This window comes from Taurulus bubalis, assembly GCF_910589615.1.
Source record: "Taurulus bubalis genome assembly, chromosome: 15".
Lineage (NCBI taxonomy): Eukaryota > Metazoa > Chordata > Actinopteri > Perciformes > Cottidae > Taurulus > Taurulus bubalis.
In genome coordinates this window covers 3615511-3630992 of record NC_136603.1, presented here as the reverse complement: position 1 = coordinate 3630992, position 15482 = coordinate 3615511, and the positions used below count along the sequence as shown (strand labels likewise).

The 15482-nt window shown below is 46.7% G+C and overlaps 1 protein-coding gene across 1 annotated transcript in view; it reads right to left on the bottom strand.

Annotated features, from left to right (window-relative positions):
- The window catches only part of map1aa (microtubule-associated protein 1Aa), a gene marked incomplete at both ends in the record, with an annotated part of 34709 nt that overhangs the window by 644 nt on the left and 18583 nt on the right, over window positions 1-15482 (bottom strand). The window contains 3 exons of the mRNA XM_079231086.1: window positions 277-7222; window positions 7318-7458; window positions 8542-8624. Coding sequence (XP_079087212.1) covers window positions 277-7222; window positions 7318-7458; window positions 8542-8624 — 7170 coding nt within the window. The remainder of the gene's footprint in view (window positions 1-276; window positions 7223-7317; window positions 7459-8541; window positions 8625-15482) is intronic.

The window sequence follows — 15482 nt, the reverse complement described above, 5'->3', positions numbered from 1 at the left end:
TATCCCTCATGTATTTGCTTTGCATGTGTTGTTCTATGAGCCTCTGTCTTGATCGTACTTGACAATGTAGTTTAAAAGTGTCCTGAATGATATGTCCTCATTAATATTCTCTCTTTTATTGTTTCTGCATGCTTGTAAAGGCTAAACGATGCATAACCTTAAATCGTATATTTAGGGTGACTTTTTAACATCTGACTAATGTACGAAAAATAGCATTCACAGGAATTCAATTTATTTATAAAATGATTCGTTATATTTTCAACACATTTTTCTCACCTGAACTGCTCTTGACACCGTTAGTCAACGTCTTGCCGGGGTTGTAGCTCGACCTGGAGAGGTCGTCTTCTTTGGAGCCCTGTCCGTCCGACAGACGAGACATGCGAGAGCTCTTGTCTGCCTCCTTCTTCTTCAGCGAGGCGCTGCGAGGAGACGGCATCTGTTTGACGGGCATGGGCGACCTCTTGCGCCTGGCCGGGGACGCTGATTTGGTTTTCCCGGAAGTCTTCTTTAAGACCTTGGCTTTTGGCTCCTTCTTCACTAAGCCGTTATCCAGAGAGTCGGGATCCACCATGCAAACGTCGGGGTGTGGCGGTTGAGGGTACGGGTCCATGAGGGGAGCAGGAGGAGGGTCGTTGCTCCTCTTCGAGGAATGATGGCTACCTCCTCCAGAGGCAGATAATTTATCAATAGGCATGTAGTCTGCATCCTCGTCTGAGTCCATGTTGCCCTCGCCAGTGACCGAAGGGTACTCCTCGGTGCCTGGAGGGACATCGGAGTCTGAGTGTGAGCCTGAAGACTCGCTGACGGAGGTGGGCGGTGTGTCCTCCGTGGCCAGACCCAGCCCTGCCGACATACCGCCGGCTTGCTGCAGAGAGCCTCCGTGGTGATGGGGCTGCTTGTGATCCCTTCTCTTGACCGACATATCGTGCCCATCGGCCTCTTGCGATTGATCGCTTCTGCGTTCACGGTCCTCGTCGTCCTCGTCGCTGGACAAATGCCGCATGCACGGGTTGATGAAGGATGGCGAGAGGTCCTGTTTGGGCTGCCTGTGCTCGGAGGAGGAGTACCCAGGAGAGCTGCGACTGGCGTAAGAGGAGGTGGCTCCCATGGGCACATCGCCGGCAAGATCCTGATCGCTGTCGTCTTCGTCGTCCTGCCCTCCTCGACTGCACTCCTCGGCGTAGAACGGAGAGTGAAACGGCTGATCGGTTGAAGAGAGAGACAGCGGGCGGGCTGGGTGCTCTGGCTCCATCTCGCACTCCTCTTCGAACTCGTCATCGTGACGGTAATGGGGAGGGGAGTCTCCGGGCACCATCCCCATCTGGGACTTTGACATCTCCCACTCGAAAGAGCTCCTGTAAGCTGCGGCTCCCTCTCTGGACTCCACCGTGGCTGGGCCTGAAGACGCACCACTGGCCACTGCACCAGCAGGGATTGCGGCGGCGCTTGCGTTGACCTCCGTTGGGCCGTTGACTGTGTCAGGCTTGTTGGCCTGGAGAGGCGAGGGCATGTAGGACCCGAGAACATCGGGGAGACCACCTTCTGTCTTTTCACAGGCAGCTGGAGCAACAGGCTTGTCAGAAAATGAGAGGCTACCAGCCAGGCCGCCGGAGGGCGACCGACGAGTCATCTCACGCATGTAAGCCTCCTCATCCTCTTCCTCGCTGCTGTCCGTCTCCTCAAAGTAATGCTTGCCTTCTATGTCAGGGCGCGGTGAGGAAGTGACACCAAACAGGGCGGCACTGGCCGCCTCTTTGTCTTTGGAGATGTCTGAATGTTGAGCAAACGGTCCCGCTGAGGCCCCAAACCCAACAGCCGTGTCCAGCTTAGACCTTTCAGACCATTCAGGCTTATAGAAGCAGTCCGATTGAGGGCCTTTGTCCGTAACTCCACCTGGTGAGGTTGTATGCTCCTTCTTGTCTTCAGCAAAGGCAATGGGCGAGAGTGAGGGGAAGGACTTGACCTCCTCGAATGGGCTTTGGAGTGAGAGACGAGCTAAGTTGGAGGTGGACTCGGCCGCGGTTGTAGCTGCGATCTGTTTCTCAGACACTTCCAGATAGTCGTCTTTGGCACTGCCGGAGAAGGAAGGATCCATGACCAGTGAGTGTTCATCTTTAAAGGAGGAGTACTCAAAGAGAGGCTCGGCGGGCGTCCCCAGCTCCTCTCCGAACTGACGACTGGTGGAGAGGGAGCCAGAGGTGGAGGAGGAGTAGCTATAGGCCGAAGAGGAGGAGTACCCGGGGGCAGCGGTGGTCGTGTACTGAAAGCTTGTGTCCAGTGATGACTTACTCAGAAGGTCTGGCGTTTTTTGTTTCTCAGAATCAGCATCAGCTTTTTGATTCTGGTAATAACTGTCCTCTGTTGATTTCAAAGTGAAATCCTCTTTACCTTTATCTGTGGTCTGACTTGATGAAAATGAGTCTTTCTCACCACTCCCATACGAGTACTCAAACCCTGAGGAGTAGTCCGAGAAACCTGTGGCTCCTAAATCTGTTGGCTTTCCACCGAGGGATGAAGAGTCCATCTTTGCTTCGTGTTCAGTCTTTGCGAGTGAGCTCGAGCTGCTTGGCTTCCCCTGGCTGCTGTAGCCGTATCCAGCCATAGAAACCATAAATTCAGGCCTCTTTGAGCCAAACATTTCACTGATCGGACTTTGTACTTCCTTCTCGGACTTCTCTTTGGCGCCTTTCTCCATTTCAGAATCAACCGCACCCCCGTCGTCGTCGTCCTCATCTTCTTCTTCCTCGTCCTCATCGTCCTCATCATCTTCATCGACAACATCGTCATCGTAGTCCTCCTCATCCCTCGCTGTCAGTTTTCTCATATCTACCTCCAAACACCCTCCTTTCTCGCCGTAGCCTGTGGCAGCGTCGTCAAACGGCGTCATCGAGGAGTACTTCTGGGGCTTCGTGCCGTCAGTCTGGCTTTTAAAATAATCGTCTCTTTCTGGTGACAAAGAAGTGGACGAGGCCTCAGGTCTATCAGCCACTGAAGGGAATCTGCTGCCTGCGTTGTATCCGAATGCCTCCTCTCTTTGGACCTGTTCAAATGGAGGTATAGCAGAAGTGCTCTTTGAGTCGAGCCACGGGGAGGCAGAGGACTCTTTTCCGTAAGAGACAGGGAATCCCTCTTTCTCTGACATCTTGTCCGTGGCTGTTACCTGAGCCAGGGGGGACTCTGGCTTCTGCGAATCCACTTCAACTTTTCCAGTGTCCTTCTCCACTTTATCTAAAGACTCCTGACGATATGAATCAGAGTCCACTGAGCCGTATATGTCACTGTAAGAGAATGTTTTGCCGTGCACATAAGGCGTGTCCTGTCTTATATACAAAGCCTTTTCTTTGGTCTCCTTCTCCGGGTAATTGTAAAGGCTGAAATGAACACTTTTATCTTGCTCCTTTAAAGCGGCATCGGTTTCCTCCACGCTTTCTTTTTTTGAGTCTACTTTACTTTGATCTGTTAAGAAGGGCTTGTGGGACCCTTCCCGACTTCGGAAATCATCATCTTGTTCATCTTGAACATCTTGTTCATCCTGTTCATCCTGTTCATCTTGTACATCTTCTTCATCTTGTTCATCTTCATCCGAGTACATCTCTTCAGGTTGCGGTTTCTCTGTGCTGAAAGACACCTGCGTTTTGTCTGAGCTCTTGACTTCTGTTTCTATCTTTGCAGATTTGGCCTCAGAGGCAAAGTCGTCGTCCAAGAAGCACCCCTCTTTTGCCTCCATAAGCTTGGCCTTGACAGCGGGCTGTAGATCTTTTTCGGTGTAAGAGTCATCTTCCTCCTCGTTGTCTTCACTGGATTCCTCGGACTCTTCAGACGCTGTCTTGTCACCGATAAAGGCGGTACTGTCTGAGACATTGGCTGATTTCACATCTATCGCTGCGTCATCTTTGTCTTCTGTCTTAAAGGGTTTTTCTTCTGTCGGAGAGTAGCCACTGCTTGTAGGCACAGACTGTGTGGGTGAGGCCAGTTTCATGGTGCTGTCATCTGGACTTAGACATCTTTCCTCACTGTCCTGCCTGGAGTGGGACTCTAATTCTAACCCAAGGGAGAAAGACGGAGGGGGTGAAATAGGCTTTGTATCAGTCTTAAACCCTTCTGAGCTAAAGAGAGGCTGGGTTTCTTTGACAGCCTGTGTGGGAGAGTACTGCATGGTAGAAAAGAGAGGAGGAGGAGGAGGGGAAAAAGTGGCAGAGGGAGATTTTTGCTTCTCCTGGAGCATCATGAAGGCCGCATGTTCGTAGCCCTCTTGCAGTTTACCCAGAGGGATGTCGACGTTGGGAGTCTGGTCCTCGTCCTCGTCCTCGTCCTCGTCATCGTCTTCTTGGACCGATTTGATCTTTGCATCACCCTCCATCTCAGGAATGTTGGGCTGGTACTCATCAGAGGATGGAGACTTGAAGCACTTGTCGTCCTCCAGAGAAGAGGTGGGCGAAATGGTTCCCGCCGAGTGAAGATAGTCCTTCCCCTGGGCGGCCTCAGCCCGCGAGGGGATACTGTTGATGGTGTCCAGCAGGAGGGAGTTCTTCCCGGCTTCCTCGGTCTGAGGCGCGGTCACAGAGGCTATCGACTGGTCCTCGGCCACAGACGTGGCAAAGGACGACAGTTTGTCATATTCTGTGATGGAAGTCGCCGAGGAGATGTGCTCCTCCTCTGCAAGAGGAGCATGGAGGATGGCGGGGTAAGGTGCAAGTTCATGCTCGTGAGCTCCCATGAAGGATTTGGGTTTGACGTCAGACACGAAGGAGCACTTCATCTCTTTTATGCCGTGCATGGAGTCAAAGGTACCGGGGACGTCTGGGACAGAGATGTCGTATGAGCCCACATCGTAATGCAGCTGTGGGATCCTATCTTCCGGTTCCTCGTGGATCTCCTCATCAGAGATAGTCTGTTCAGTCTCGGAGTAGCCGGGGATGGTTTCGTCTTGGATGAAGGAGAACTGCTCCGAGGCGGAGGCCGCTCCTTGCGCAGACAGGGCTGCGCTTGATGGAGGTTTTGGGTCAGCTGGCTTGGTGTCCCATTCCTTTCCAGTTTTCTCCCTTTTCACCTCTTCTGTTTTATATTTCAGGACCTCGTCGTCTTCCGTTCCCTCAAGGTCAGCTTTTTCAATGACGTCACCCTCCTCCTCTGAGCTTTCGCTCTTCTTAGATCTGTCTCTAATGTCGTCCTTTGCAGGGTATTTGTCATATTTCTCTATTTTCTCCTCTTCGTACTTCTTGTCAAAGCCATCGCTTGCTTCCTTCTTTTCAGCGGCTGCAGCGCGCACCAAAGTGCCTTTGTCTTTGTCGTCTTTTATCGGTTCGCCAGGGGATTTCGGCGAAGTTGATTTCACATCGGTAGCTGGTGATGTGACTTTCTCATCATGGAGAACTAAAGACGGGACTTTGGTGTCTGTGTGCAGTGATTGCACAAACATCACGTCATTCTGGATTGGCTCAGTCTCAACTTTGGACAGCTCTTGTTGTTTCAGAGCCTCAAAGTCCTCGGTGAGGTCCTCTGGGGAGGACACGATGGACCGATCAGCCAAAGCTGCTGCTGCGATCTCCTCAGGGATGTTCTTCGGAACAGACTTTTTCACATGTGCTTCCTCTTTCACTGCTTTGTTTTTGTCCGTCTTGGGCTTGGCCTGAATCTTAGCCTTATGCAGAGTTTTCCTCACTTCAGGGGTGAGTGGCTTCAGGTCAGGTTTCGTGATTTTTCTCAGCTCCGGTTTACTTGGGTCCTTCTTTTTATCCTCCTTGGCTTTACTTTCCTTTTTCTCTTCTTTTCTTATATTCTCATCCTTCTTTACTTCACGTTTCTCTTTCTTGATTTCTTTTTTCTCTTTGTCTTTCTTCTCATCCATCTTGGACACCTTCTCATTCTTGGCAGTTTTTTCCTTGATTATTTTCTTTTTCTCCATCTTGCCTGCCGCAGGAGCCACCTCGCTGTTTTTCTGTTGCTTGGTGGCTTTTAGACTTTTGAATTTCTTCTCCTCCTTCTTTTCCACCTTATTCTCTTTAGTGATTTCACTCTTGGACTCTTCCTCTTGTCCACCGGCTTCTTTCTTTATGGTTTTAGAGTGGGGTTTCGGTGAAGACTTGAGACTCTCTTTGCTGTCAGTTCTTGATCTCATTTTTGTCTGTTTGATAATGGGAGGAGGTGCACCGGATGACATTTCTTTTTGGGTAGCCACAGGATATCGCAGGAAGTCGAGGTGTTTCAGTTTCTCAAGGCCCTCGAAGATCTTAGTCTGCGGTGCATTTCCAGGGAAGAGCACCCTAACTATCTTTTCTGTAGGACGGTGAGGAATCCAAACAATAAGAGCGGTAACTGATGTCAGATAGGGGACTGATATTTCTGCTTCTTTTCCATTTTCCATCGTTATCCCTGTCTTGGCTTTGCTGTTTCCAGCCCATTTCTGCATAAGAAACTGCATCTCTTTGCTCTCCTTTACAGGGTTTAAGACGTACATGTCTAACTTTCCCACGCCAAGTTTGTGGAATAGTGTAATTGGTTCAATAGTGTTGCTGACCACCCTGTGAAGAGGCTCCGGTGTGATACCGAGCTTGTTGAGGTACTGCAAGGTAAGAGATGCTTCCTCGATGCTGCGCTTCACTTTCAGCGTGGACTCAGGCATCCGAAGCTTCTCCGGGACGTTAAAAAACACAATCCCAATCTCAGGAGAGATCAGGTTCTTTACCCATTCACCGTTGCTACTGGAGCCGCTTCTTTGGTTGCGCTCCTCTTCTTGCTCCGCAATCTTCCTTTGGAACAACCCATTGATGCCTGGGAGATTGTCTGCACCGATGTGGGTGAGCAGAACGGAGTCAATCCTGTCCAGGTGGCGAACCAGCTTCCAGAAGCAAGACTTCCGATCGGAACCACCATCCACCAGGATGTTGAATCCGTTGACGGCGAACAGAGCGGAGTCCCCCCGGCCCCCGGGGAAGATGTAGCAGCAGGGTTTGGACAGCTTCAGGAAACCTCCAGAGGTCGGGGGCTCAAGGAGGTCAAAGGACGACGGCACGTCGACCGTCTCCGAGACATACTCGGTAAACTCTGTGACTCCGTCCATCTCTGGGAGTTGAGGTTCGGGATTCAGGCGGTATTCCAGAAAGTTTTGAAATGACTGCTGCTCCTGGCTTTGGCCAAGGGAGCTCCAGCCCCCGTCTCCCTGACAGGAAACTGTAAGCCTGGATGGCTGCTCTGAAGATGCCTTGGACAGGATTTCAATCACCTGGGAACACAGTAACAGTTAAAAAAAGAAAGAAAAAGTAGCACCTGAATAATGTGTCCATGTAAACTTGATAAGCATTTGATCATTCTGCTTACTTGAGGGTTGGAGACGATGTCGGAGAAGTGCTGCCAGGTGAAGGCTCCAGCTTGCAGTAGGATGTCGCCTCCCTGTTCGGAGCTCTGGCCGCTCAGTATCAGCAACTTATTCCCGGCAGAGTCGGTGATTAGAGAGCGAATCTGGGTAAAGTACAGAGTAAGCACCTGTAACAACTGAGAACATTGATGCTTTGACATCCAAATCGGAACAAACATGTTAAATGTAAGCTCCTGTACTTGGAAGATAGAAGAATCTTTTTTTAGTAGTGACCAAGGAAGCGATTTAGTCGGTTGGCACAAGAACAAAGCCCACATCATCTCACACGTATCATGACAGCCCCTTCTCACCATTGACTTAAGAACCGGCAGCTTGTGTAGTATCGTTAGTTAGGTTACGTAACATTTACAACGTACATAATACAACCTACTTAACTACGTAACAAGCATTTACCCAAAACAAGTGTTTTGCTAAATCTGACCAATTTTATTTTAAATACAGCTTTTTTAATGTGATGTCTTCATGTGATATTTCCAAATGCGCATAAGAAAATAATATGTGATGGGAAAATTCCGGTCCCTCGAGAGCCGGTGTTTGGTTTGTCCGCTCTAGGCTTCTGTAGAAGGATGACGGTGCAACATGGTGGACTCTGTGAAGAGGATCTGCTGCCTCTGTTCTCTTTCTCATCAAACGAAGATAGAATAGAATAATAGACCCCCCTGAAATGCTACACACTGACCCTTCAATTTCAGCCAGCAAAAGGCATGTTATTTTTACAACTGATAAATCATTGTCTCAATGAGAAGCTGAATTTGCTGCAGCAATAACAACAACTTTTTCCAAACCTTCACCGGGTTCAAAGATCAGCTGTATTACAAATACATTTTCATACCACTCCAAACCAAAAATAATAATACAAACTACAAGGTTAGCACATTTCAGAATGTTATTATTTCAATTTCACCAGCAGTCGAAGGCGAAACTAACAACTGACGATGTTCTTCTAACACTGACAGTCAAATGTGAGGCGTCTGAGTGGGTTTATTTATAACACAAAGAAGTGTCAGTGTCTCACACTGAGTGTTTTCCTGCTAATCAACTGAGTGATGATCACTAGCAGGAGAGACATGGACCTCCCATTGGGGACTGAATGGTGAAATGAAATAATAACAGATCGCGTCCTGCAGGAGTCTGCATCTCGTATGTGTTGTCCGGGTGTGACTCACCTCGGAGGCAGCGGTCTCCTCTGATGGGTTCACCAGAACCACTGTCTCGAGGACATCACTCTGATACTGGAGAATCCGTTGACCTGCAGGAAACACGGATAATAGAAGATTGAATACACCAAGGTCAAATTACAAGCCTTCTTCTGACAGGGTTGCTCTCCTCACAGGATAAAATCGATAGATGACAGTAAGAGACAAGTGTTGAATACGTAAAATAGTTTTCTAAGATCTAAAACAAGTCTGTGAGGTTGTAGTTTTGAGCTAAATGCTAGAGTGATTACAATGTTAACGCTAACATGCTAAATGTTTTGCAGGAATAACGTTCACCACATTCGCCATCAGCGCGATTGCGTTCCTGCAGTTGCTAATTAGCTCTAACACAGCACAGCGGCGGCTTAATGTCATTAGTTTTGTAGATATTTGGATTATTAACGAATGCATTATACAAATTGAACGGCACTCGTAAAAATGGCTGCCGCTCTGACCATCATACTGCATTGGTTTCTTGGGGAATGTCCGTTCTACTACTGTTATATTTCGAAAGACAGACATTTTCATGAGCTGAAACCGAATAAAATACTGTGGGACAGTGCTCAATAAATAAAATGCGTTCTAACATGTTTGCTAACTGGTACCTTCACAGCACAGCTCAGGCTGAATGGATTTAGTTTTTGAAAGACACAAAAAATGGCCGACGCTCTACATTGTACCCTGTTGATTTCAATGGGAATGTCCGTCCTGCTACTTTTATATGCTACTGTTAATGTGAAGTGCCGTAAACCGAGCAGCTGGTTGAAAGGTTAAACTACGAGATGCACTGAAAAATAACTGAATGACCAGCGAAAACAACACCCTCCATGTCTTCCAGCATCTGTCAGCAACAATCACTCTGCACATGAGGCCGTGCACAAGCATCCTCAACCCTCCCCACCTCCTCTCCTCGCTCACTTGCTCACTTGCTCACTTGCCATCTCATTTCTCCAGTGGCCTTTACTAAAGCCCCCCTCCCCGATGGGTTTAATCCTAGAAATGCATTCTTTTCACATACAATCACAACAATAACGCCAAAAAAAGAAAAGAGCCATAAGCTTCATTGGCAGTTGCTATGGGGACGCTTCTCCGGCTGTCGCTGCTAGCTGAGTTACACTGACCCAGTCTTGGCTGAGGGAGACGCATTGCAGCATTTCTGCGAGAGGGAGGGGATGCTAGTGCTGCATGAGAGTATGCACGCAGCACCACAGTGCAGGAGGTGAAGGCGAGTGTCAGAGCAGCGGCATTATAAGCAGCTTCATCACGGGTGATCTATATTTAGCAGGAAAGATGCTGCTGTTCTCTTCCTCCGGCCTCAAAAAAAAGAATAGTGAAGGAGCTGTCACATTTTGTTTAGGTCTCCTTCTTCTGCTGGAAGAGGAGGCAAGGATAGGGGGTGAAAAGATAAATTCAGCGAGAGACTTGGGAAACGAGGTCTACTTTGCAATGTAACATCTGGAGAGGGCGACCCAGGCTCATGGACGCCGTCGTTTTTACGTTCACAAAATAGCTTCCCAATGTGAGTTTGTTCAGCTGCTGATCAAACAAGTAGAGTGGAACTGATACGGTATGTTGTGGGTTTTCCCCCCTTTTTCTCTTCTGGACCCAGGAGACGGTTTAAATGAAAAAACATAGAAATGAATATAATGTTCTTCTCGGTAAGTTAGCGAAGACTGGAAACTCATTCGTTGCTGGACGCTTGCTTTAGTGGCGTGAATGAAAGTGCCTGGTGCTCCTTGTGTTAAAGGTGAAACACTGAGCTCCGTGTTTCGTCACTTTATTAGTGACATTGATCTCTAATCATAATCCTGTCAGCTGATTGGCTCCCGGTGATTACAGACTTCTCTCTCCTGACCACCAGGGGGTGACTCCTCTGGTTGTATAGAAATCTATGCTTCATGTGTTAAAGCTGCATTCTCTCTACTGACCACCAGGGGGCGACTCCTCTGGTTGTATAGAAGTCTATATAAATGACTCTACTTCTCTCTTGATTTATTCCCTCAGTAAACATTGTAAACATGAGTTCATGTCTCAATCTTTAGTTTCAAGTCTTCTTCAATACAGCATGATGTTCATTTAGTAAATGAACATAAAGCAGACCATAAAGCAGGGGGTGCTTTAGGGGCGGGGCTACAAGGTGATTGACAGGTCGACTCCAGAGACGTATACGGTGTCTCTACGTTACTCATCCTCAGTCCAAATATGGTAACATCTTGTTCCCTGTTCACGAAAAAATTCAAGAAAACTTCGGCCAACTCAAAACATCCGTCCTCAAACCCAACGGGTGCGTCCACTTCTTATCTAAGGTCTATGATGGTGCCAAAATGCCGCTCCTCCAGCCCTCTGATTTAAACGCTGCGCATGTCTGAGAAGCCCATTGAGCGCCCCGCTCTCCTCGTTCCTATTCCAAGCCGTCATGGGGACAATCTGCTGAAAAGCCTCTTGTGTGCCCACACATCATTCAGGCTGTTATCATGGAAACCAGCGTCGTCTGGGCCTCTGGGCTGAATGCGACGGCCTCGTAATGGGAGATTAACTGAGCGGAGGATGGATGCGAGTAAAATTGTGACCCTCTGTTGGCTCAGATGGTTGAAGTGACTCCAGCAACACACACACACACATATGAGATTATGGTTGGTGCATCAGAGCCCGACAGTTGATAACAACTAGATATGACGGGAGGGGAAGATATTATATCGGCTTTCGGCTGTAAAGATGCTAACATACTGTGCTGTCGCTCTGCAGATCCTCGTGGACGGAACGATGCCAACTCAAGAGCCAATTACTTTGACCTCCATCAGTAGAACGTCTCCATCGCGATGAAGACCTGCAAATTGGCTTTTAATGCCAATTCTGAAAAATACTGCACAACTTTTTTATTCTGTTTTTATCTGACTTTTTGTATCTCGTAATTCTGATTTACTTGATCGTACTTAGAAGAAAATGTCTCATAATAACAAGAAAACGACCTGGTGCGGGTGCGGGTGCGCCGAACAGCTGATCCACTGAAAGCGCAAGTACAAAACCCACGGCCCGCCTCTGATATACTACTTTCAGCAGATGGACTATGCCTCGTTTTAAAGTTTAGAATTCACCTCATGACAAAAATCGTGTGACACTCATGTCACTTTAACATACACTTACATTAACCTTATCTGTTTGTCTGAGCACTTTATCTTATACTTAATTTAATACCCATTGCACTGTTGTTGTCGTTGATTGTCTAACGTCTCATGTCTAATGTTTGCACCTTCTGCCTAGAAAAATTTCTCGTTTCCTGGCAAATAAACGGTTTCCGGTTCTGATTCGATCAAAAGAATGATTCATTGGCGACTGGCTAATTATGTTGGACGATGTAATGTCCCAGAAATAAAAATATATTCTGTAAAATAGTTATTTTTCGGGACGAGATTATTCTACCAAACGAAAGTTAAGTTTAGGCAACAAAACCACTGAATTAGGTTCAGGATCACGAACACTTTGACTCGTGGTTGTATGCCCTTTGTTTTTTTCGGACAATAGCTTAGATGTCGTATGATAAGTCGATAGCGTCAGAAAATATTGAGGACGTAAGTCGATAATGTAAAAATGATCAAGACCATATCCATATATTGTACAATATAGTAGTCATTGTGATATATATGTATATAATAACCTTATTTTATATATTCATTTTTTCTCTGTTTTCTTTTTTACTCAAAAATGACATTCAGGGGAGCTTAATTAATACATTTTTCATGACATAACTGTCCTGTCCGTCCTGTCACTGCATCCTAAAATGATCACTGGAAAGTCTCTGAGCGTGAAACCTTTTTTATTAATTAATGCGCTTCACAAACTCTGAACATGCCAAACAATTTCACTTTAACTGAGCATTGGACTGTTTTTGCAACGAGGCTCATTTGCAAAGAAATGCGCCAATTCTGTGCAAACCGTCCGCGTATCATCTCGTTTAAACGGCGCCAAGATGCATTTCCCCCTTTGTGGGTGCTTTGAGAATTACATGGTTTCTTTTTTGTCTCATTTGTGCAGCTTTAGCGCCTTTTATCAAACACACAACACTCCTCCGGGGGTAAATGCTCAGGTTTTGTCTTGTTTTTTCCGCTGGACTCTACAAAAGGCAGGTGGTGCAGAAGAAAAGCTCCCCTCTACGCATGAAGATCTAAGAGAGATGTCTAAAAAAATGAGTGGGCGTTTCATGGCGTTAAGGAATAACTGGAGCCCACACATCCGCCTCCGCCGCCTGCATGATGGGAAGTGGCTTGCATCCGCTCGTTGCCACAGCTTCATATGCCGGCATCCCACCCGAGGCCTGAGAGATGTGAGCTGTGACTTTGTGCTTCCTTGTGGGGTGAAAGTAGACCGCGTCCCGTATATGTCGCTCTGTGTGACTCCACACCCTTCTGCTGCTTCTGCTGCCCACACTGGTTAAAAATACAGCAGGAGAACGTGGCCTGAGGCGAGTTCAGCATTCCCGCTCGTGAGATATCGTCAAGAAAGATGAAGCGATGCAGCTCTGGACTCACACAGATGTATCCTTCAGTGAGAATATCAACAATACAGTAAATACCCAACAGATATTGTGCGAGACCCTGAATGGATAACTGACTGTTGTGCAACACAGTTCACTTTCTCTGCCTCACATACAACCCGGCGATGATGATTTCAAGCATCGAGTCGAGCTAATAAAGTCGAGCTGCTCGTCGGGTTTCCAGCTGGCAGCAGCTTTTGTTTATAACCTATAAGCTCGTTCATTTTGAGGGGCAGCGTGATAAATGATACCTTTTTCTTTCTGACAAAAGCAGTAAGTTGCCCTCTTAATGACTCGTCAGAGTCACAGAGGGGTAATGGAGGGGTAATTAGTCACAGCAGGGAAAGCTGATTGTGAATATAATGAGTGGGGCTATTGGCACTGTCTGGCTGCGCTGTAATTATTACCACATAAAAACTGGTATTAATCACTGTGTTGTAGAGTCTCTCTCACACAGTCAAATATGGTACATTTAGGATGTTTACTTTATTCACAAGAACTACTTTGTCTGGAATTTATTTTTTACAAACAATTGCCAATTTACACATATTGCAGACGTGGAACCACATTAGCAAAGTTCAATATGTACCTTCTTTTAGTTCTGTTTTTGGACTCCTGAGGGAAATATCTGCCGCTCTAGCTGCTAAATGCTCCACTATGTTCATCAGCTAGTCTGTGATGCTGTTTGCTGCTGACCAGGTAGCGACCACTGGGTTCATCTGGTGCTGCTGGAGATGAGGTTGATGAGTTAACCAGAAGGTTCAAGTCCAGCAAAACAATCGACTTAAAACCAGGCGGCAACCTCCGGTTCTGCCGAGTGAAGCTGATGCGGAAATGTCTTAAAACCTGCATTGCCCCTACTGACCACCAGGGGGCGACTCCTCTGGTTGTAGAAGTATATCATGTGTTAAAGCTGCATTCTCTCTCCTGACCACCAGGGGGCGACTCCTCTGGTTGTATAGAAGTGTATGCTTCATGTGTTAAAGCTGCATTCTCTCTCCTGACCACCAGGGGGCGACTCCTCTGGTTGTATAGAAGTCTATGCTTCATGTGTTAAAGCTGCATTCTCTCTCCTGACCACCAGAGGGTGACTCCTCTGGTTGTATAGAAGTATATCATGTGTTAAAGCTGCATTCTCTCTCCTGACCACCAGAGGGCGACTCCTCTGGTTGTATAGAAGTCTATATAAGTGACTCTACTTCTCTCTTGATTTATTCCCTCAGTAAACATTGTAAACATGAGTGTATGTCTCAATCTCTAGTTTCAAGTCTTCTTCAATACAGCATGATGTTCATTGCTTTAGGGCGGGGCTACAAGGTGATTGACAGGTCTCTTACTAGAGCCGTATACGTCATCTCTACGTCATTCCTCCGCATTCCGCAAAAAAACAACATGTCGACGGTCGTATTCCAAGATGGTGACGGCAAAATCAAAATGATTAAAACACTGAAGTCTGTGGGATTCATCCATTGGTGCATAAGTTCACCATGCGTCCAATAGTTGTTGAAATACTTGTATCAAGTTTGGCTGGAGGGTGTCTTATATAGATATAGATATCAACGTTAGAGTTTTGAGCTTCAACTAGATGGTTCTTGGTTTGAAACGTAGCTCAACAGTGTTACGAACTTTTTTACACTCGTAAATCAGTGTTTCCTGTCCTGGTTCATCAATTAACTCCCCGTCCATCAGCAGAACACATAAACTGACCACAACACATAAACTAGCTCGGTTCATCTACTGCAGCTGCAGGAAATGAAACATTAAACTGAATCATGACACCGAGCAACAGGGACAAAAAAAATAAATCCAATGTACATTTCCTCAGAGGGACATAACCGTGACAAGCAGGAGATTTGTACCTGCTGCTTTTCACCGTCGGATGTGTTCAAACCAATGCAGCGTTCAGGTGAGTCTTAAGGGAAATAATCAAAAGGCTGAATGAGAGTCTGTAGTGCAGCAGCAGTGTTTCATGATATAAAACGCACATAAGTCCCGTAAAGGTCCCTAATTATAGCACGTTTATATCATTTATGGAGATACATCCACAGAAATAAAATGAAGACATTGTTACATTTGGGTTTTATATGCATGGTTTACGTATTTTCAAAGCCAAACCCTGTTTCAGATTGACTCCAGAAAAGCCATCATAACTGGACTGCAGGCAAAAACATTCATTACAATTAACATACGTCAATTTTAAACATGTTTTACAGTTAGGTTTAGACAACTAAACCACCAATAGTAAGGTTCAGGCAACAAAAACACAAATAATTAGGTTTAAGCAACAAACCACCAATTATTATGCTTAGGCAACAAAACCATCAACAGTTAGGTTTAGGCAACAAAACACCAATCGTTAGGTTTAGGCAACAAGACCATC